At 53.1% G+C, this 22,101-nt stretch overlaps 2 protein-coding genes across 8 annotated transcripts in view; one reads left to right on the top strand and one right to left on the bottom strand.

The window, feature by feature from the left end:
• Positions 1-12,683, bottom strand: part of OLFML2A (olfactomedin like 2A) — a 28,972-nt gene extending 16,289 nt beyond the window's left edge. The window contains exons 1-2 of one of the 4 annotated variants that reach the window (XM_023628843.2): positions 12,467-12,683; positions 4,089-4,352 (exon numbers count right to left, since the gene is read on the bottom strand). In XM_023628843.2, the coding sequence (XP_023484611.2) occupies positions 4,089-4,352; positions 12,467-12,565 (363 nt within the window). In that variant the 5' untranslated portion in view covers positions 12,566-12,683. Of the gene's footprint in view, positions 1-4,088; positions 4,353-9,971; positions 9,999-10,114; positions 10,442-12,262; positions 12,377-12,466 lie in introns of those variants that run through there. The other 3 variants (XM_023628845.2, XM_023628844.2, XM_070251767.1) reach the window with 3 other exon arrangements.
• A 4,940-nt stretch (positions 12,684-17,623) lies between these two features.
• Positions 17,624-22,101, top strand: part of NR6A1 (nuclear receptor subfamily 6 group A member 1) — a 215,035-nt gene continuing 210,557 nt past the window's right edge. For 2 of the 4 annotated variants that reach the window (XM_070251764.1, XM_070251762.1), the window contains exon 1: positions 17,663-17,920. In XM_070251764.1, coding sequence (XP_070107865.1) covers positions 17,821-17,920 — 100 coding nt within the window. In that variant the 5' untranslated portion in view covers positions 17,663-17,820. Of the gene's footprint in view, positions 17,921-22,101 lie in introns of all 4 variants that reach the window. The other 2 variants (XM_023628841.2, XM_023628842.2) reach the window with 2 other exon arrangements.

Here is a 22,101-nt window from a genome sequence, read left to right as displayed (position 1 = left end):
CCGTGCTCAGGCCCTGAGGGGCTGCACAGTACCCCTAGGGCTCTGGGGAGCACCTTTTGAGAACCATGCACATGGAGTCTTAGGTTCCTCAGCTTCCTTCTCTGTGAAATGGGGCAAGAGGGTGGTGGTAGGAGCAGTCGTGTCTGGACAGGGCTCAGCCCAGAGTGATCACAGCAAGGGCGTCATGAAGATCAGCAATAACGACTACTATTCCAGGGGACTAAACGGGAACCTCCCAGCTTCATTCACTCTGCTGCCTTTACGGCCACCAAAACTGGCTTCCTGAAGCAAAGCTTTGATTGGGTCTCTCCCCTGCTTGATAACTCGACATGGCTCCCAGCTTCCCCTGTGTGGCTTCTCATCTCCCGAGTCTGGCATTCAAGCCCTCCATGATCTGCTCCTGCCGCCCCCTGCAGCCTCAGCAAACATGTGCTCTGGGCCAGGCACTAAGGACAGTGGTGAGCAAGACAGACGCAAGCCGGAACCGTCTTTCGCAGGCTGTCAGGGAACACAGAGTCACACCCAGGCGTCCAGACCAGAGAACAGGCGGTAACACACAGAAGCCCAGAGCATTACTGATGGGGCCCTGACCTTGTCTGGGAGTGCATGTGGATTGGGAAAGTCTGCCAGGAGGAAGTTTTGTTTGAGCTGAGCTCTAAAGGAGGAGCACGAATTAGGCAAAGAGGGCAGGAGAGGGAACTTCCAGGCAAAGCGAACAGCTTGTTCAAAGAGCTGGTGAGAAGAAACGTGGTGTTCGAGCCACGTTACTCAAAGTGTGGTCTGCAGACCAGCGCCGGTCCAGAGTGCTCGTCTCTAGTCTGTGATAAAATAATCACAAAAAGCGAGAGTAGGCTTTTATGAACTTTTAGAGCCATTTGACAGAGCAATTTTATATCTGTGGGCTCTAATAATACAACATAGGGCTTGTATGTTGCGTGTCCGTTTTTGTTTCATTGTTCTAATCACTCATTTTTATAGTATTTTATAAAAGTATTGGTTCTTAAGATTTTTAAAAAACTGGTCTTTCACCACAGTTTGAGAAGCACCATGTTAGAGGACTTGACAAGCAGCTAGTGGGGCTGGAGCAGAGAGGGCAGGGAGGCACCCTGTGCCATACCCACTCCACTTGTTCTCACCCAGAATGCCCTCATTTCTGCTCTGCCTGAGGGACTCCTACACATCCCTCAAAGCCCAGCTCTAATGTTATCTCCTCCTCTGGGTTCCCACAGTCCCTGGGACATCCCTTGGCCCAGCACTGATCATGTTGCCATTTTGGGGGTCAGGAGCTGTGTCCCCACAAGACTAGGGATTCCTCAAGGGTGTGGCCATGTCTGGTTCATGTGCAGAAGGAAAAGGAGCAAAGAGGTGGGAGGCACACCCCGGTAGCCAACCTACCTAAGAAAGGGGACCTGGACTCCCCTCCCTCCTACGCAGAGACAAGCAGCTAAGGCCAGATCACAGCTGGAGTTCTGAGCTTGAAGGGAAGGGCTGGGATAGAGACAAGAGGTGGGAATAGGGTGGGTGTGCCCTGTGCTCCTCCCCCATTGGCTTCCCCTAACCTCCTCTCCTGGGGGGCTGACCTCAGAGAGCCTCCTGCTGAGGGAGGGGAGCCGAGCTGCATGGGAGAGGTCTCAGCTCTGTCTCATACTACCTCTGCTGCCCCCTCCTCTTGGGACTTTCTGGGTACCCCCTCAGTACCTGCTGCTGCTCCTAGGGTGTCACTAAGACTGAGCATCTTCTCTTCCTCCTCCAACCCCACCAGCTGGGTCAATCCCACCACCACTCCACTCCAGTCCTATAAGCCGAATGAAAACCCTCATGGCTGCTGTGCACCAAAAAGGCCTATGGGACAATGGGCTGCTGGCTTAGAGAACTGCCCGGTAAGCCCTTCAATGGGAAAAGGGACACAGGAGAGAATTCCTGGGTTCACATCTTAGTGGTGCCAAAGTCTTGCTGTGTGATCTTAGGCAAGTCACAATCCCCCTCTGGGCCTCAGATTCCCCCACAAGTAAAGCTAGGACCATAAGTTCCCTCTCCAAAGGGTTGTGGCAAGGATTAAATTAGCCAGCATTTATGAAAAGGTTTTGTGTATCCTCGTCAATTTTGCTTACAATCGAATTGTTGAGAAGTGGACTGCAGCAGAAGTTGGTTTGTCCCTGTAACTGAGGACTGGCCTACGGCCTCAGTACCTGGAGTCTGCAGGGCCCGAGTGAGGTCCCAGGGAGACAGTGTGGTCCAGGGACTGCCAAGTTGTCAAGAGGCCACTTGGTCTAAAATTCAACCCACCTCAACTTTGAGAGTTTTGGTATCCAGTCACTTATTACAAAAATTTTACTCAAGTTAAAGAAAAATTTTTAGCTAAACGTTGGGAGAGAATTCATCATGAGTCTTTGGCTTTTCTGCATGTCTTGCATTTAGAGGTACTGACTGTCCAGGCCATCTTGTATGGTGAACAGCCTCGGACAATAGAGATGGCATTTCCCTCTGGAGCAGGGAAGGCATGCTCGGTGCCCATCACAAAGAGCGGGCACACTTGGTGCCCATCATAAAGAGCGGGCATGCTCAGTGCCCATTATTATAAAGAGTGAGCATGCTCGGTGCCCATCATAAAGAGCAGGCATGCTCAGTGCCCATCCTTATAAAGAGTGGGCATCCTCGGTGTCCATTATAAAGAGCAGGCATGCTTGGTGTCCACTATAAGATTTGGATCCTCTGAGTTGGGGCTCCTCTCTTGAAGAATACCCCAGTGTGTGTGCAGGTGTCATCTGGCCCCACGGCATCACCCTGTGGGAACTGGAGCTGGGAGAATCAGCGCAAGGAAGAGCAGCTACTCCGGCTGCCGTGTGTACTAGAGTTGTTTGTCTCTGGCTTCTTGCGTCTTCCGCCAGTGTCCATGAAACTGGCAGGCTAACCTGTTAGCTCACAAGCAGGGTAACATCTCAGTCGACTGCACAGTTCTTGACACCAGAAGGGCAAAAGAGACACTCAGTTTGGAAGAAATCGTAAAGGAAGACTCTCTCCAAACACCAAATAATCTAGTCCTTTACAAAAAGGAAGACAGGAGGGCAAGGTGGTTCAGAACACACTTTTTGGACACAGCAGGACCTGGGCTCAAATCCCAGTGCCAGTAGGCCCACCCAGCACTGAGCCGAGCACAGGATAAATCTCACAGAAGGGCCCGGCTGGCTGTGGGGCTGAGCTCTAGCCTGCACACGTCTATCGGAGCCACGGGTCCCAGCGGTGGGCCGTGGCATGGGGCTGTGTCCCCCAGAGGTGGGGCTCTTTCTAATCTGCCTATGGGGGAGGGTAGGCACAAAAGTCACATAAAAGTATGGTGCAGACTTGAGGCTACATATCAATGTGTGAGAGCCTGCGCCAGTTCCCTAACTTCTCCCAAATCCATTTTCTTGCCTATAAAATGAGGACCAAGATCCCATATTTCACAGAATTGTTTAAGAATTTAGAGAACTAATATGTAAAAAGAGGTTAGCACGACATCTGGCATGCAGGAGGTACTTGAATATCGGAAATATTATTTTTTCTTTCTTTCTTTATTGAGGAAGACTGGCCCTGAGCTAGCATCCGTGCCCATCTTCCTCTACGTTATATGTGGGATGCCTACCACAGCATGGCTTGGTGAGTGGTGCCACGTCCCACACCCAGGATCCGAACTAGCAAACCCGGCCAAAGAAGTGGAACATGCGCACTTAACTGCTGCGCCACCGGGCTAGACCCCGTAAATGTTATTATTACATTAAAAACAATCAAAGCCACAAAATTTAAAATACTGTATAGAGGTGCCGAGAGAGAAACTGGTTTGGGTACAATGCAGGACACTGGAATAGAAAAGGGGCTCTATTCAGGTAAACTAGCCAGAGAATGCTGCCTCTATCACTCACTGGCAGAACGATCTTGGGCAAGAAGTGGCTTCCCCCCAGGGAGCCTGTTTCCTCACCTGTGAAATGGGAGGATACCAGCGCCCGCCTTGGCCTGTGCGGACTTTTCACGGGAAGGACAGCCTGGCCCAGCCCATGGGAGATACCCACCCAGGGGGTGTTCCCCTCCACATCTCACCCCAGGATGTCTACCTTGAGGAGCTCGGGTGCCTGCTTCTTGAGTTTCTCCATCTTCCACTCGTTCTCGCAGGGGTTGAGCGAGGAGGGCGGCGCGGTGCAGGAGCAGCGGCAGTCGGTGCCCGAGCTCACCGTCTCCACGGTGTAGAAGTCCTCCACCCGCGCCCGGCCGCTGCGCACGCGGCTGCACGCGTCCTTGCTCAGCGGCCGCATGATACACTTGCAGCGGCAGTCCGAGCCCTCCGAGGTCATCCGCACCTGGTCCATGTCGCCGAACACCTGCAAGAGCGGCTCCGGTGAGCCAGTGCTGGGGGGAGGGGAGAGGAGGCGAGCAGGCAGATTCCAGGAGCAGAATCCAGCCCCCCAGCCCTTGGAGGGTGGCGGTTAGAGGTGGCTGAGAAGCTAGCAGCCCTTACAAGGAAATAGAGGGCTTATAATAATAACAATAACAATTAAAATATTAATGGCTGCTGCGAAAAACAGTTTGGCTGTTCCTCAATAAATTAAACACAGAATTACCATAGGACCCGATAATTCTACTCTTAGGTATATACCCCAAAAAACTGAGAACAGGTATTCAAAAAAAAGACTTGTACATGAATGTTCACAGCAGCACGATTCACAATAGCCACAAGGTGGAAACAACTGAAATGTCCTTCAGCTGATGAATAGATGAACAAACTGTGGTACGTCCACACAGTGGAATATTAGTCAGCCATTAAAAGGAACGGAGTACTGACACAGGTTACAATGTAGATGAACCTTGAAAACGTTATGCTAAATGAAAGAAGCTGGTCACAAAAGGCCACATATTGTATGATTCCCTTTATATGAATGTCCAGAATAGGCAAATCCATAGACACAGAAAGCAGATTAGTGGCTGCCGGGATTTAGAGGGATGGGGAAATGGGGAGTGATGGCTCAATGGTCGCAGGGCTTCCTTTTGGACTGATGCAAACATTCTGGAACCAAGTAGCAGTGATGGTTCCACAACACTGTGAATGTACTAAATGCCACTGAAATGTATACTTTAAAATGGTTAAAATGGTAAATTTTATGTTATGTGTTTCACCATAATAGTAAAAAAATGAATGGAGACATTTCACTGAGCATTGAGTACATCCCAGGTTTCATGCACGCCTCACCCTTTAATAATACCTGCGTATGGGGGGTATTGTTACCTCCAAAGTCCTTACCATGGCCTTCAAGGCCTGTGTGAGCTAACACCCTCCCCTCAACCCCTCTTCTTGCCACCTTTTCCTCCCTTGGGCTCACTCCACTCTAGCCTCAGGACCGTTGCAGATGTGGTGCCCTGAAACCCTTATCCCCCTGATATTCCCTTGGCTCATTCCCTCACCTTGCTCACACATCACTTCCTCCAAGAAGCCTTCCCTGACCGCCCACCTCCCGTCACTCTCTATCCCCTTAGCTAGTGGTTTGTTTGTCTTTTTTGCACCTATTACCATCTGAAGTATTATAGCCACATCTGCTTCTTTTTTGTCTCCCTGACTCTCCTGGAGGCAGCATGAGAGGCAGGTCCTTTGTCCAGGTCCCTCCTGTATCCCCACAGCAGTGCCTGCCTGGCCTGTGGTAGGTGACGGATAAATGAGCCTACATTTTGCGGCCATGCTGGAGCACAGGGCTAGGAGCATGGCGTCCGGAGCCTAGGTTAGGAGCCATGAGATTGGGCAACTCAGCCTTTCTGTGCCTCTGTTTCCTCATTTGTAACATGGGCTCGTGCCTTTTGGGGTGGTTGTGAGGATGTAATGAGTTAAAGAATAGGGCCCAGCACATAGTGCGTCTTAAGTGTGATAAAGAAAGAGAGGCTCACAGAGGTGAAGTCACATGTCCAAGATCACACAGCTTCAGTGTGGAAGATCCAGCTTTGGACCTGACTCCAGATTGAAATCACTGCTCTATGCTGCTTCTCCTACAGACCTGTTCCCCCACACCCTGTGTGACTTTAAACAGGTTACATAACCTCTCTGAGCCTTGTACCCTCGTACAATGGATGACTCTCCTGACCTGGCCTCCTCATGGTGAGGATAACATGACCTCTATTTAGTGGTTTCCCTCCCCTCCCCACTTTTCCTTCAGTCCCTCCCTGGGATACCACACACCCAGTGTCCAAGTGTGGTCACTGGTCACTGGAGGCAGCAGGACTTTGTGCCCACAGGAGTCAGCTCAGTGAGATCAGTGGCAGGTGCCAGGCTCAGTCACTGCCCCCAGCCCGCGTGCCCTGACACACTGGCTGGGCTCTGGGACCCCCAACCAGCCACTCCCCTAGTTGGCTCAGCCAGCCCACCCTGGGCTCCAGGCTCTTAGGACACAGCTATTCATGGCTCAATCAACAAACACCTCAGGCCTCATGGCTACTCAGCTCTCACTGAAGCCACCAGGACCCAAGTGAGTCCATGGCTCCCTTGGGCTTTCTGCCACGCCCAGAGCCTGTGTGTGTCCCCGGGCCCTCTGGGGAAGGGCTGTGGGCACTCCATTTCAGCTCTGAGCCATCAGACACCTGTTTGAGCCCCTGGCCTCTGCCAGACCCGGGGTGTTAGCTGGAGGGACAGAAGAAATAGATCGATACATTCTCCACCTTTTCAGCCATGAGAGAAGCTCACATAGCAAGCTCTGAGGGCACAAAGACACCCATGAAGACTGCTCGGAGGAGGGCGCCCCTGGGGGCATCTTTAAGGAGGAGAAGGGCATTCCAGGGAGAGCAACTCAGACGTGGAAAGACAAGGAAGGGCCTGCACTTTGGGGGCCCGGAGGAGGGTCACTCTGGCTGGTGTTTGCAGGGAGCCTGGGGGGCAGCACGTAAGGCTGGGGGGCGGGGGGTGGGGAGGGGGGGACAGCGCCCAGCCCAGGGAGGGCCCTGAAAACTGGCTGAGGATCTTGGCTTCCTCCTGAAAACACGGGAGAGTTCAGGAAGGGTTTTAAGCAGGGGAGGGCCAGGATCAGATCTGCACTGTGGGAAGCTCACGTGGACGGATGGTGGCTGCAGGAGGCCAGCCTGGGGCGCAGAGCCCAGGGAGGAGACATTTATTGAGAACTCACTGAGGGCTGGGGAAGTATAGGGCAGTGGTTAGGAACACGGCCCTGAGCCACCTAGAGCTGTGTGTGCTTGGGTAGATTACTTAACCTCTCTGTGCCTCAGTTTCCTCTTCTGTAAAATGAAGGTACTACGAGTGCCTACCTAACAAAAGACCATGTGAGGACTGAGAGATGGAACAACAGGAGTAGCTCAGTCCAGCACCAGGAGCACACACAGTAGTCTGTATATTGTGGCTGTTATTATTACTACCAATCGTCCTAAAAGGGGGCTGTTTCTCCACGTGAGTGCACTGTTAGATATTCCTAGCGGTGTCCCACAGATGAGGAGGCTGAGCCTGGAGCCATCGAATGACTTGTTCAAGGGGACTAGGGCCCAGGGTGGGTGGACTTGCAGTCCCCTGGGGGACGAGGAGGGTGGGGATGGGGCAGCTATGGGGGGAAGCTTTGTCCCGGGCCCTGTGGGCGAAGGGTCCTCCGGGGTGATTCTCTCCTGCAGTGAAGGCTGACAGCCGAGCTCAGGGTCCTGCAAACTCCTTAAATGGCCGCTAGTGCCTTAAGCCTACCTTTTCTCCTAGACTCTGGGCCCGCTTCCGTGCTCTGCTGGGCCCCCCAGCCACCGTCCCCCGACTTGCCCAGGGGGCTAGGAGCCCAGCGGGTGGATGTGGGTGTGTTCCATGTGGCCATGCCAGAGAGGCCTCCTCCTCAGCCCCCACCCATAATCCCAACCCCCGCCCCCCAGCAGCGGCCTCCGCATCAGACCGCACCATTCCTTCCCTCCTCAGATGAGGTGCTATGTCCTGATGGGGGCGGCCAAGGCCCTGACACGGCCAGGGGTCGGAAGAGGGCCTCTGCTCCCAGCCCCTGCTGCCAGGAGCCCAGACTGGGCCCTGCATCCGGTGATCACTTGGTCCCTTGGAGCTTGACCGGAGGCAGCAGAGCGCCATGGTGGGGCGCCAGCCCAGGCTCAAATCTCAGCTCACATCTCCTCCCTGTAGGCCCTTGACCCCTCTGAGCCTCAGTTTCCTCCTCTGTAGAATGGGGAGGATAACAGTCCTTTCCTCATAGGCGATTCCTGAGGCTGAAATGTCTCAATAAGTGCAAAGCACCTGGCGCCGAGCCTGGCACAGAATAACTACTAAATGGTTCTCACTTTTAAAGTCGCTGCCAACAACCCTCTCTCACATTTGTACATCGTTTTCAACCTCTATTTGCTCTCACTACAACCCCATCTAGAGAGGAAAAATCTGAGCATCAGAGAAGACTAGCAGTTTGCCCAGGTCACACAGCACAGCCTGACTCCAAAATTTGGTTTACATGCTGTACCTCCCAAAACCGCCCGTAGTCACCAGGCAAGGGATTCTCCACAAGCAGCTGAGCTGGGACAGAGAGGGGGCGCTGGGTTGGGCCACGTGACCTGGGGCTCCCGCTGGGCCTGCCCCAACCTGCCCTTGGCATGAGTGCTGGAGTTGCTGCCAAGCAGGAAAGTCCCTCCCTCGGCCCCCATCTCTCCCTGCCGCCTTGCTCAGCACAAGCTGCTGCCAAAGCCCCCAGAAGTGGGGGTGGTTTGTGCTTAAAAAGGTCCCTAAGTGTTTGCAAAGAAATCCCACAGTGCGATGTGAGACGGGGTACTTGAGATTTTTCTGAAGAGGCATGGATAAATCTGGCCAGAAAGGGGAAGAGAGGGGTTCAAGCTGTGAAATGTTCTAGAAATAGGACATGTTCAAGTTATGTCCCTTTGAGCTCGAGTCTTCCCTCTCCTCTCATGGCCAGCCCAGACTCACGGAGAGGCAGTTTTCCCGTCCTACTGCAGGCAAAGACCACCCCTGGAGCCCACTACCGGCTGGACACCGTCCCCTAGACGCCCACAGACATCCCAAACTGGACCCAGCATCTTCTCCCAAACTGGTGTCTGCTCACCCTCCTGCCCAACCCGGATCTCTGAGCCTCCTTATTACTCTGGACAACCCATCAGTCGTGTTCTTCTGGTTCTTCACCCTAAATATCTCCCATGTCTATCCCTCGCTCTCTACTCCATGGCCACAGCCTGAGCTCAGGCCGCGTTAACTGCTACGTGGACAATACAGCGGCCTCCTCTCTGCTGGATTAATCTTCCAAAAGCTCCTCTTTGATGATCTGTTACTCTCTTGCACCACAAACCTCTATGGCTCCCTATCACCTCCATGAGTTCTCCACTGAAGGATGTGCCTCAGAATTACCTGGGTGCACTTGGAAAATGCAGATGCCCTGGCCTTCCTCCACACCCCTCGACTCTGGCTCTCTCAGGCTCCCGGGCCTCCAGATGCTCGCTAAAGGCTGAGGATGCTGGAACTCCAGGTTGCTCCCAACTCCTCAAGCTCCCTCTCTAGGATATGTGAGCGGCCCCAACCTGACTCTTTTGACCCTCTGTATTCAAGTCTGTCCAATGGGGAGGGACCCTGAAGTCTCAGAGTGTAGGCAGCAGGGTAGTGTAAGACCCCAAATGCAAGTGCTGGGCACAGGCCTTGGCACACTGGGCGCTCCTCAGGGCTTTATCCCAGGTGCCCCATCCAAATGGGGCAGGACCTTTGGTGGCCTAGCCTGGCCCAGACTCTGTGCACAGGAGGAAGACTCCATCGCTGTGTAGCTCCTGCCTGCTCCTGAGCCTGTTTCCAATTACACCACAGGCGGAAACTCCCCAAGCGGAGGAGCAGCAACACCTAAGCCCTGGGGACCCGCCTGGCCTGGAACATCCGATCCCGCCCGGGACACCACCGCCTGCTTGCTCCAGCCCCTCCTGCTCCCCTGGCCCAGCTCCCACAGGCTGGGCCTTCCCTCTGTCCTCAGGACCAAAGACCCGCTTCTCACCCCTGGATGCATGGAGGATGTGAGTCGCCAGCAGCCCTTTCCCAGATGGGGAAACTGAGGTAGAGGTGGGGAATTCTCAGCCACATTCCAAGGACACACAGCCAAAAGCAGGTTCCCAGAAGTCCCTGGTGCCATGTGATTACCTGGCTGTCCATCCCAACCTCCACATCGGGCAGCCCCTCGGAAATGCCAGGGGAGCTGTGATCTCCTTCTCCCGCTCGCAAGCTGGACAAAGCACTTCCTTAGATGGAAACTCCAAATCCTGTTTCGGAGAGACCTGCTATAAACACTAACACACGCTGAGCGAGGAGCTGGCTGAGATCGCAGAATTCTGTGGTGAGTCCTGGGGCTGAGCCGCCCCTGGACCCCTGAAAAGATCGTGCAGGAGGGAGGCTGGACCTCCCAGGAGCAGGAAGCCCATGGAACACTTTAGGGCCCTAGATAGACTTTAGGTCCCAGGCCGGTCCTCCTAAGGCCTCCCCCGCTAGAAAATAGGCCAGGCTTGGAAAGGAAGGACTGTTATGGGGGAGGGAGAGGGTGATAATGAAAACAGCTCTCTCCACTGAGCCAGCAGGAGTCCGGCTGTGCTGAGGAATGCGGAGTAAATTCACCCATCACTTGATTTTTATTTTTCCCAGCTGACTGAAATGGTGTGGGGTGGGAGGTGTCTGGGGGAGGGCTGTGCTGACTCCCCCAGCTGCTTCATTCTCCAAACTCTAGGATGCTCCTCGTCACCCCACCAGCCCCAGCTTGCCCTGGAACAACTAAACACACACACACACCCCCAACCTAGCAAGTGTTTGGCTGACTCACTACATAAACAGGGTGTTGGGTTCTCTTTGTCTTTGCTTTGTTTTGAATGCGAGCCCTCCCCCACCAGCCCTATAGCCCTCTGCATGGCTCAGAGGATGCCCAAGAACAAACATTGCTCCCAGCCAGAGAGATGAGAGGTGGCAAAGCGGAGATCAGGTTATCTGGGGTTTTCGCTTACCTGTTCCCCACCTGAGCCAGGTCAAGGAATCCTAGAAGGCTGTATATGGAAGGGAAGTTAGGGAGATATTGTTTTTCAGATGGGGGAATTTAAGCCCAGAGACAGGCAGTGACTGGCCCAAGGTCACACAGACGAACAACAAAAGGCCAGAACCTAGGTTTTTTGATTTGCAAGCCAGCTGCCTCTCTATACATCCTAGTTTCCCAATCTGTAAAATGGGAATGCTTCTCATTCCCTCAGGGTCTTCAGAGGACAGGAGGACATGGTCAGGACTGCAGCCCACTTATTTTCATAGCCTGAGCTGAATCTTCAGGCTGAGCGTGTGCCAGTGCCCCCTGCTCATATACTTACCATGTGGCTAGTGGCTTCTGCCTGTTACCTGCCTGTGGACAGGGGAGCCTCACCTTCTACTTGGGAAAGAGGCTGTAGAGACACCAAGAGAAGTCACTCCTTGGCTCTCATACTATGTGAGCAGGGCCCTACCTCCTTCCTGCCCCTCCCTCACCCCCAGACCCATCCTCCTCCTCACTGGGTCATTTCCAGAACACCCTCAAGGGGTCCCTGCTCTGACTAACGCTAAGTGCTTGCTCTCTCTCCATTCTGGATCTCACCCCCTTTTGCAGATCCCTGTGGTAAGACTTCATAATTGCAGTATCATTTATTGGGCACCTCCTAGGTGCCAGGCAAGGTGCTCAGCATTTTACAGGCATGATCTCACTAATCTAGAGATCCTGACTGCAGGGAGTGGGAACGATTATTACCCCATATTTACCAGGGAGGAAGTGGAGGCTCAGAGAAGTAAAGGCCCAGGGTCATCCAGCTGAGAGGCGAACATGGGATTTGAACCCAGGTCTGCTTGACACGGGGAGCAGATCCTTTGAGCCACCACTGAGAATAGCTCAGGTCACTTCTGGAGACACAGGGTCCTCTAGAAGGTGCATCATATCCCTGGCAGGAGCACCAGAGGCCAGGCAAGTGGCCAGCCTGGGGGTCCCCAGCACGGCCTGAAAGCCTTGGCCCAGGGCCTACTGAAAACCTGGGAGTCGCTGGGCAGCAGTTACCCAGGGGCCTGCCCCCACGTGGGTCAGCCTCCCATGGAAACTTGGAGCCAGATCTCCAAGCTGCTCCTGCCCAGCGCGCCTGGGAATCCCTTTTCTAGGCTGGGGACTGCATCTCCTGTCTGCACCCACCACCCCCAAGCTCCCAGCGCCCCCTGGCTCTAGGTTTCAGAGCTGATCTCCCCACACTGGATTGGGTCCCAGCGCCCCTTCCTGAGGCTCTGGGTCCCAAGCAGCCCTACCATCTCCAGCGCTTCTTGCCCCACGCGCTCCTCTCCCGGGGTCCTGCCCCAGCGGCTTCGGTGCTAAGCCGAAGATCCGAGGTCCCCTCTCCTGGTTCTCGGCTCTCGGCCCCTGACACCCTCCTGGCCCGCACCCCCAGCCACAGCGCCCCCTCGTGCCCGGCTCCCCGCCGAGCTGCGCCCGGGCGGGAGGGCGGTACGTACCTTACTGTCGGCGCGCACCGTGCCGGCGCGCAGCAGCAGCAGCGGCAGCAGGAGCAGGGCCAGGGGCCGGGGCCGGGGTGGGAGGGCGGCCGCGGCCATGGCGGGACGGGCACGGCGGGCACGGACAGCTGGCGCGGACGCTGGGAGGCAAGGGCCGCACTGCTAGCGAGGTGCCGCCGCCCGCTCCGCCCGCGCGGCGCGCCCCCCGCCGCTCCCCGCCCCGCGCCCCCTCCCGCGCCGCTGGGGGCGGAGCGAGGGTGGAGGGGGCACCCCGCCCCGCCCCGCCCGGCCCGCTCTCCGCGGGGCCTCAGAGTAGAGCCATCCGGCGGCTCTCCAAAGGGCATCCCAGCAAGGACACAAAAAAGGGTCTTGTTCGGAGCCCGCGGGAGCAGCGGGGGCGGTAAGAGGACCGAGGTCCCGTTCTGTGAGATGTGGGACCTCGGCGTGTCTCTTCACCACTTTGAGCCTCAGTTTCCTCGTCTGTAAACTGGGGCAAATAGTGCTTTCCTTTTGGAGCGGTCGTAAAGTTCAGATGAGTGATGTTTGTAGGGCAGGAGAACATTCGAGCTCTCCAAACACACCGACAGCGCCGGCTCCACCCTTCGCACGGCTCAGAGCCCTCTCTCCCGCGTATTCCATTGATTCCTGCCTCCAAGATCCCTCCTCAACCCCCAACTAAACTCCTGCAGCGCCTACCTTTTAAACACCCTCCCTTCTCCCCTCCTCAGGAGGGAGCGCCTTATTGCTCTGCTTCCTACGCAGCAAAACTTTCCCAAGGAGCCTACTCTGGTCTCCCTTCCTCAGTTTCCCTGCTCATCCCCTCACTCCAGGGGTCTTCCGTCTCACCATGGAAATGCTTTGTTGGGGTCCGCGGGGAGCTCCTGTAACCGAACCCAAGGCGGCACCTCTCTACCCTCCCAGCTCTTGATCATGCCTCCTTCTCAAACCCTCTCCTCTCTTGATGTCTTTCGGATTTTCCCTGTATCTCACCCCGAGCTCCTTCTGCACACCTCTGTGCACCCCCCCGGGGGGGGGGGGGTGGACCCTCTTCTCTTCCCTCTCCACACTGTCTCTGTAGGTCACCCGGCCCTTGAGTGCAAGACAGCTCCACATGTGTGTCTATTAATCTGGCCTTGAAAACTTCAACTGCTCAAAAAGGAATGCTTATTCGTGCCCCAAATGTCGCTACCCTCCACTCCTACCCCATCCCTACTCTCAAGCACTTTCCTTCATGTGCTCACCCTCCCCTCATTTTCTTCAAAGAATTTATCACTCTATGAAACTGTCTTTCGAATGGGTGCGTGTGTTCCCCCGTCGTTCATGCCTTCCCTTGTGGGAGAGAAATACAGCCACCAGCGCACATACTTTGTCCATCAGCAGCTGGCTCACAGGTCGCAAAGGGTGGTCTCAAAGTGTGCCGCCCTGAGGGACCAGCAGCCTCAGCAAAGCCTGGGAACTTGTTAGAAATGCAAATTCTCAGTCCACAACCCAGACCTAAGGAAACAGAAACTCTCAGGGTGGGACCCAGCAATCTGCGTTTTAACAAGCCCTCCAGGGGATTTAAGGTTTGAGAACCACTGGTCTGGCACAAGGTCTGGGGCTCCATAACTGAGCTGAATGAAAGAATCACGTGGAGTAATTGTTCAGTGCAAATTAGCTTCTTTCATAACTGGAGACCTCCTGGAGAGGCATCAAAACCAGGGCTAGGTTAGTGTAAAAAACAAATGTGGTGTGTGTTCTTATGTGCATGGACACACAATAAATCCGTATGGTGGTTATTGCTAAGTAGGGAAACCAGCTGCTGGCAATCAAGAGTAAGGAGAAAGGCTGACTTTTCATTGAATACTCTTCTGCATCCTGGGAATTGTGTGATGTGTGTCCTATCCATTCAAATAATAAACAAAACATACTTAAAACAAACAGAACCTGGTGGGGGCTGCGTTTCCCAGCCCTTTCTCCCCTTGCAGCCTAGCTCTGACTCTGGCTAGGCCCTGGAAGAGCCAGGCTGCCGTCACCAGAGAACTCTGCCCCCTACTGGCTGCTCCCCCACATGTCCCCATAATTTCTGGCTTCTTCCTTTTCACCCTTCTCTCCTGCCCTCTCTCTCCCTCAGGGGCTCCAGTCACAATGGATTCTCTCGGTTCCAACTTGGCCTCAGGACGTTTGCACATACTGTTCCTTCTATCTGAAACTCTCTCTTTTCACCGAATCTGACTCCAACTCATCCTTCCCATCTTATTTCAATGCTTCTTATTCCAGGAAGCTTCCCTTGATCACCAACCCCAAGAAAATGAGCCCTGTCACACGCTCTCATAGCCCCAGGAACTTAGACGCTTAGAAGAACTAAGTGTCTTCTCAGTTGCAGCACTGCTGTGCAGTTGGGGGTCTGTGTGATTATTTGATTTGATTAGTGTCTGTCCCCCCTGCCACAGGGCAAAGCCCCCGCGATGGGGCTCACACCTGCCTTATTCTTAGCTGTATACCTGTCTCGTCCTGTTTCTCTGTCTGTATGCCCCTGGCCTCAGGACCGCTGCCGCACAGATCCCTTCTTATCCTTATATAGCACTCCTTTCTTCTGTCATGAGTCCTGCTAGTGGTGGGAGTCTTTTTCATCTGTCTTTCTGTTTCCTCATTTGTAAGGAGAAAGGTATTGACTTCTCAGGATTGTTCGGGGACACTGGAGGGAAAGGACCCCTAGGACGTACTGGACACATAGTGGCTGTCTACCTCACAGGACCCTATACACTTAGGACAGTGGCTGGGGTCTCAGTACATAGCTGTTTTCCTCACTTTTCTCAGTTTTGTGGTGGTTGACCCTTCCCAAGAAGAGAGGTTACTGGGAATTAGGACCCCTCTTTAAATAATCTTAGTAACAGGTCCCATGTATCAGCCCAGACCTTATAGTAAATGCTTTACATGCATCCTCTTATTTAATTCTCATAACAATCCTGGGAGGGAACAACTATCATTATCCCTCTTTCCTCAGAAACCAGGACTTTGAGGCTCAGAGGGAACATGCCCAAGGTCACAGTTATTAAGTAGAAAAGTCCAATCTGTTTCATTCATTCCTTCACTCACTCAGCAGTTATTTATTGAGTGTCTGCTCTGTCCAGGCCCTGTGCTCAGCTGTTGGGGTCATAATGATGAGAGTGAGAATAAAGGGATTTGACTAGTCAGGGAGATCTAGGAAGGCTTTTGGGAGGAAGTGACAACAGAGCTGGTCTGAAGGATGAGGAGGAGTTGTTTCCAATGGGTAAGCATTTAGCTAAACTCTTCTGCCATCTTTGAGGGTCAGCTTAGAATCTCTGTCCTCTACTGAAGCCCCAGGACTGGAGGAGGTTTCTGCAATGCCATTTCCCCTGATTGATCTCCGAGGAAGGGAAACTCACTGCCTCAGAGGCTTGTGATAGAAGGAGAAGTTCTGGCCCCAGGAAGGCCACATGGTGCTGACATATTTTAGAACCCACGGTGGACGGTTATGGCTCACACACACTAAGGGCTCTCCTCCCGCTCTGGGGCTGGGGAATGGTAGTAGGGAAGCAATCACAGAGAGCTCAACAGAGCTGTAAGGGAATACAGAGGGGATCGAGATATCCCCTGGTGGGAGGTATTAAGGACAGTGTCCCTGAGGAGATATTTGAACAGGATCTTGAAAGATGAATAGGAGTTTAGTAGTGGGGTGGGTGAAGCCAGCAGCATTCCGGCTTGAAGGAGCCAAGTGTTCTGGTTCGGGTGTCTGACTGACTAGGTTTCGAATCCCTATCACTGCTGGGTGACGTCATCAGTGTATGATAGGGACAATACTGGAGCTACTTCATAGAGCAAGTATGAGGTTTAGACAACATAGCGTTAATGCAAATCTGTTAGAACAGTGGCCGGCACAGATTCAGGATGCAGTACAGGTTAAGCAGTGTTGGTAAGGAAGCCCCAAGCGCAGGGAAGGGTTGCAAAACCTCCTGCCTAGCAGGTGAGGGAAGGAATGTGATGAGAAATGTGGGTAGGGGTCAGATCAGGCAGGGATGCGGACGCCACGATGAGGACTTAAAAAAAGTAAGCGAAAGAACGACATAGGTGAGCCAGAGGATTGGTGGGGCAGGGTAGGGGGGAATGGGCACAGCGAGGAAGCCGCGGCTTAAGCCAGCAGAGTAGACGCGGGCAAAGCACCAATGTTCTTTTCTTTGTCTTCAAGCTGGCCACGTAGGGCTTAGTTACACCTTGGGCAGCAGTCGCGTTGGGTCCTTCCCGAGAGGGTCGCGGAAGGCAGATGCCCCAGCAGGACTAGAGGCTGGTGGCCGCGCGCCACCTGGTGGCCGCAGGAGGTGGGCTCAGCCCAGAGCAGCCAAAACTTTGCAAAATCCGGGATTTTGCTCTGGGAAACTGAGGCAGGGAGCGGGGGTGGGGTGGGGTGGGGTTTGGGGTTTTCCAATTGGACCCCGTCTGTATTCCAACACCATTTTACGATAGGAAAACTGAGGAGAAGGGAAGGCGAATAAGGCTGGGTAAAGAGCCTCTCAAATGGATGACTTCAAGACCCCAGGAGCCAAGATCTGAGAGTTTCTTTAATGGCATCAATGGCCTGGCAGGGGGAAAATGAAAGAGGAGGAAGAGAAACTTTAGTCTTTCCCGCCCACCCGGAGGTAAAAGGCTTTAAAGAGTACCCCGGAAAGCAGAGTTTTATAGATTCCATTTGCATACGAACGCAGTCACCTCGGGTTAAACTCCGGTCCTTTAATCTCAGGTCCAATTTGTCCCGAAGCCGCGGAAGAAGGGCCCTGTGAATACCTCCAAGCTCCGCCCCCTCCGAGCCCCGCCTACAGGGCTGGGCTTCATTGCACGTGCTCACTCGGCTCCTTCGCGACCTGCCTCCTTGGGAAGACTCATTGTTGGGGCGGGGGGATACAAGGAGTCTTAGCGAACACTGGCCAGGGATAAGTCAAAATAAAGAGAGGCTCCTGAAGTAATGTTTATTAAAGGCTTATCAGAAATTTTTTCAGGGTTCGTGATTTTGACAGGACTCGGCTTTCCCTTCTTCAAGGTTGCTTATCCCTCCTCCCACCCCTTCAGTTGGTGGAGTCTCGTGTGTCCGGCCTCGCCGGGCGGACTCCAATTCCCAGCGTGCCCCGCGGGGCCGTGCGTGGCAGCGGCGCGTGACGTCCGGGGAGGGAGCTGGCCAGTGCTGAGGGGGCGCGGCGCGGAGGGGCGCGGAGCCGGGCGGCTCGGGGCCCAGAGAGCGCCGCGGCCGGGAGCCCCCTGGCCCCTGACAGCCCCCTCCCCCCGGCGGACGACGAGGACGACGACGACGGCGCCGGTCATGGCGGAGCAGCGAACCCAGCGCGGGCCCTGAGCACCACCGCATGGAGCGGGACGAACGGCCGCCTAGCGGAGGGGGAGGCGGCGGGGGCTCGGCGGGGTTCCTGGAGCCGCCCGCCGCGCTCCCTCCGCCGCCGCGCAACGGTGGGTGAGGGGCGCGCGGAGTCCGGGCCCAGCAGAACCTGCCCCCTGTCCGCTAACCCGGGGGTCGCCCTCCTCGCCGCCGACTCTTGCTCTGGGCAGCGTCCCCTCAGCGTGGACCTCCACCCCGGTTCCCCTCTGCGCAGACCCTTCCTCTCCTCCCTCGTCTTAGCCCGTGTGGACCCTCCTCCTCCTTCCCCGTTCCCTTCTGCGCGGACCCTCCCCCTGCCCGGTTCCCTCAACCCCGACCTTCATTCCCCCTCCCCCCTGTCCCCTAGCACAGGCTTCCCCTCCCCCCGTCCCCTCTGCGCGAATCCTCCCCCCTCCCCCAGGTCCCCTCGGCGCGGACCCCTCTCCCCCTCCCCCGGTCCTCTCCGCGCGGACCGTCCCCACACCCCCGGCCTCTCACCTCGCGTCCCGACAGTGGGGGCCTCCCCTCCCTCTCTGGTCCCCTCTGCTCAGAGCCACCCCTCCTTCCCCCTGGGGTCCCCTCTGCGGGAGGCCTCTCCCCTGAAGGGTCCTTCGGCGCCGAGCCCTCCCCTCCCCCAGCGCCATCCACGCGGGTTCCTCCGCCCTCCGCGGACCCGCGCTCGGCGCCCCGCCGACGCCACACCCTCGTCCCCTGGGGTTCCTCTGCCCCGCACCTTTCTGGAGCCGCTTTCCTTCTCTGCGGCCCCGCGCTTCCCGGGCTACCCCTGCGCTTGTGCGACCTTCCCTCGGCGCCCACCCCCGGGTCCCTAGCCACCCGCGCGGCGATTCCTAGTCGGACCTCCCGGTGCCTGCTCCGCACCCCGTTCCTCGCTCCTTCCCCGCGCTCTCCTGCCGGCCTCCGGCCCGGCTCGGCCCCGTCTCCGCGGGGCGACCCCTTTCTGCTGGCTCGGATCTCTGGCCCGCCCGGGTGCTCGGGACACCTGCCTCTGCCCTCCTCCTGCCGGCCCGTCCCGGTCCGCGCTGGCCCCACCTCGCTTCTCCTCCGGCCTTCCGCGATCCCGGGCCCCGGGCCCTGAGAATGCCTCACCTGGCCCGGCCCTTCGGACCGCTCCCCCCTGCCCCCACGCCCGAGCCCGGTCCTCAGGTTTCTCGGGGCTGTCTCAGGGGCTCCCTCCCCCTGCGGGGTGTTGTATTTGTATCTGTTTGATATTTTCCCCCTCGGTGTTTGCCGCGGAATGTTTTTATTGGTAACGTGTAAGGAGCTTTTGTGAGGTCGTAAAAGGTGAACTTTTGAACTTGGAAAGCGCCCTGGAGCAATTAGCGCAGGCGATAGCCCCGGGAGGCCTGCATTACAAAGGGTGCTCGTACCGGCCGGCAAACGCTCCGGCGGCAAACCCGATTTATTTATTTATTTGCCCTGCCTTCCACCTTTCACATCTCCTCATTTCCGAATAAAGGGCAGGCTCTCGGAGATCCGTGCCTCCTCCCCTCTCTGCGCCATAAACTCTCAATTCTCTGAAAGATCTGGGACCGAACAGTGTCTAACAAGTAACAGATTTCAAATTGAATGCAAACACCCGGGACAGTTAGGAGGCACTAAAAATTAATTGCTTTGGCAAGAAGTTTCTCAGTCGGGACAGTGACCTGGCAGGTGTGAGGAAAGTAACCTGAAAATAGGTCACTTAGGCGCTCAATTTTTGAATGAACGAGGAGCTCCAGAGGGGAGAAATCTCGGGGTGGATCTGCGCCTTCATACATTTATTAACCCGTGAAACATTTGTTGTCAATTCAGTAGATCTGGCATTTTTAGCAGTTGAGGGAAAAGTCTGTTTAGAAGAGAGCCTGGTTAACTTCACTTGATATTGCTGACCAAATAGTGTTAGGTTTTGAAAAGCTCTTGTCCTTTTTTAAGATGTCGGTGATGTGTGGTATCTAGGTGGCTGGCAGTCCTGTGGGATGTCTTTGGAGACTAATTTCTGAATGTGAACATGTTTGAGATCAATAAAATCCCGTGTCACAATGGAGGAGGCTGGAATCCAGTTAGGGTGGAAGGAGACAGTATCATAGGAACAAAGGATTTCTTTAATGCTTTTGACTTTTTAAGCTTAAGTGGAGATTTATTTTGGTATTAACGTGTGAATGTTGTAAATCTTGATCTAAAATTTACCATGCTGATTTTTTTTACCCAAGCCCCAGATCTATCTTATAGCTCATATTAGTGTGTTCTCATAAAGCCTTTCTGTATGTGTATACTTCCTGTACTTACCTGTGCATATTTTACTGCAGACGTTACTTTCAGTTCTACTTGAGAATATTGTTGTCAGGGAAGCCTAGGAACTGCATTTGCTATTAATTATTCATTAGTACATTTTAAAGAACTCAATGGTAATTTTAACTCTTAATCAAATTTCCTATTCATAGTCTCATTTCCTCAATTGGTCAGAGCCATTTAAAAGAACGTAATCGAGCAATCTGTGTAGGCTAAGGTGGCTTTAATATTTTACATCAGTCCACTTTAGTGGTACAAATATTTCCTTTTTGTTGAAAGCACAATAGGATTTTCGACAGTTTGATGGGCTTAAAAGAAAATACATGAAATGTTAGACTTGTGGAATGTTTTATTTTTCACTGTAAAAACAAGCATTGTGTATTGTTTTACAATTTATGTTCATTGTCTCCTAAGATGCTCACAAAGTTACCAAAAAAGAAAAAAAAATGTTTATCGTTAGAGTGGTGGGGACATTTTTTTTTCTTTTATACTTACTAAATATTCTGCAAAAGTAAATGAAACTGCTTAAATTCTAAGCAGAGAAAATGAATTCTGACTTTTTATCCTAGCAACTCATTTCCATTTTGTATGAAATATTTGCAATAGATAGCTTTCTAGATAGGAGGAGGATGAAGAAATTAACTGGAGGTGGAATTTTAGAAATGTTTTCCCACTGGAAATACCATTGATGCTGAGTTTACAGTCCTTTAAATGGTTTTTATTATTTTATCAGAACAGAGTTGCTAGCCTTTTGATGCACCATCACCCTTCCAGGAATTGCCTGTGCTGACTGTGCTAGATATTTTCAGTTGTTGCTTCGAGGTTTTCATAACACACAGGAACTCGTTTAGTCCTAATAGAGGACTGCTCCCTTTTGGGCTTTCAAGAGAAGATGAATGACTTGAGGAAGTATATGCTGAATATTGCATTTGTTCGTTTTATTTTAAGAGAATGTGGGAATAGACTTTTAAATATTTCAAGCAAAGGAAGATTATAAGCCATTATCAGTAATTAAAGCCTGTTTTGTATAATTACATTTTAGAGGAAATGGGGAGAAGTTCAATAAATAACATCGTGCCTTTTTCCTGCATGTTTATCCCTGAAAATAAGTTAGCAGATATTTTCCATTAGTTTACCTTTTCAGTTCTGTGACTTTAAAAATTTAATTGTCACCTCAGAATTTTCTACTTTGATTAAAAAAAATGCACATTATAGTACTGTTGTTCTTTAGTACAAATAGCCCACAGGTATTTTTTAGTAGGTTTTGTGATCTCTGAAGAACACTGAAGAGCAACAGTGAACAGATTCACTGGTGATTTTGAGTAGCTGAGGTGTGAGATGACCACATTTCCAATCTCAGATTTACCATGCACCAGATTCTTTTTGAGCATTTCTGTTCCATGTAATCAAAATATGATCATGACATGTTTCCTAATCTGTAAGTCATTCTGAATTCTATAGCAAAAAGATGTGCGTGCATTTGTGTGTTAGAACGTGAAAGGGAGTTAAATGGGGAGGAGGAGGGGAGCTAATGAAAAAAAACCTGGTAAATTTCCTAAAATGTGCCTAGGTCATGCATTTCCGTATTTTCTTCATAATTTCTTGGTTTCTCAGGTTTGTTTTTTTCTTTTTTCTTGGGGTTGTGAGGCAAAGGTAGAAAATAAACTTTAGATTAAAATACCTAATTTTAGGTTAGTGGAGAACAGAGAGTAGAAATACCAACTGCTACTGTGATATTAGTAAAGGAAGTTTCTTCTACCACTTCTAGTGCTTGTTGTGCCAGTTGGCTTTAAATTGCTAATGATGCTTGCCTGTTTTGGGGCCTGGGGCTGTGTGAGTTTCATCCTGTATTAAGATACCATCACTTCGTTTTTATAACTAGGTAGATATTTATTGGTTTGTGTTGAATAAATTGGTCCATTAATGAATTGTGTTCAGATGGCAACTTCCGGCTTCAGAATTTGAAAAGCTGGGATAGCGCCTT

The sequence above is a fragment of the Equus caballus genome, chromosome 25 (assembly GCF_041296265.1).
Source record: "Equus caballus isolate H_3958 breed thoroughbred chromosome 25, TB-T2T, whole genome shotgun sequence".
Lineage (NCBI taxonomy): Eukaryota > Metazoa > Chordata > Mammalia > Perissodactyla > Equidae > Equus > Equus caballus.
Note: the sequence above shows the minus strand (reverse complement) of the source record. Positions and strands in the feature narration are given on the sequence as shown.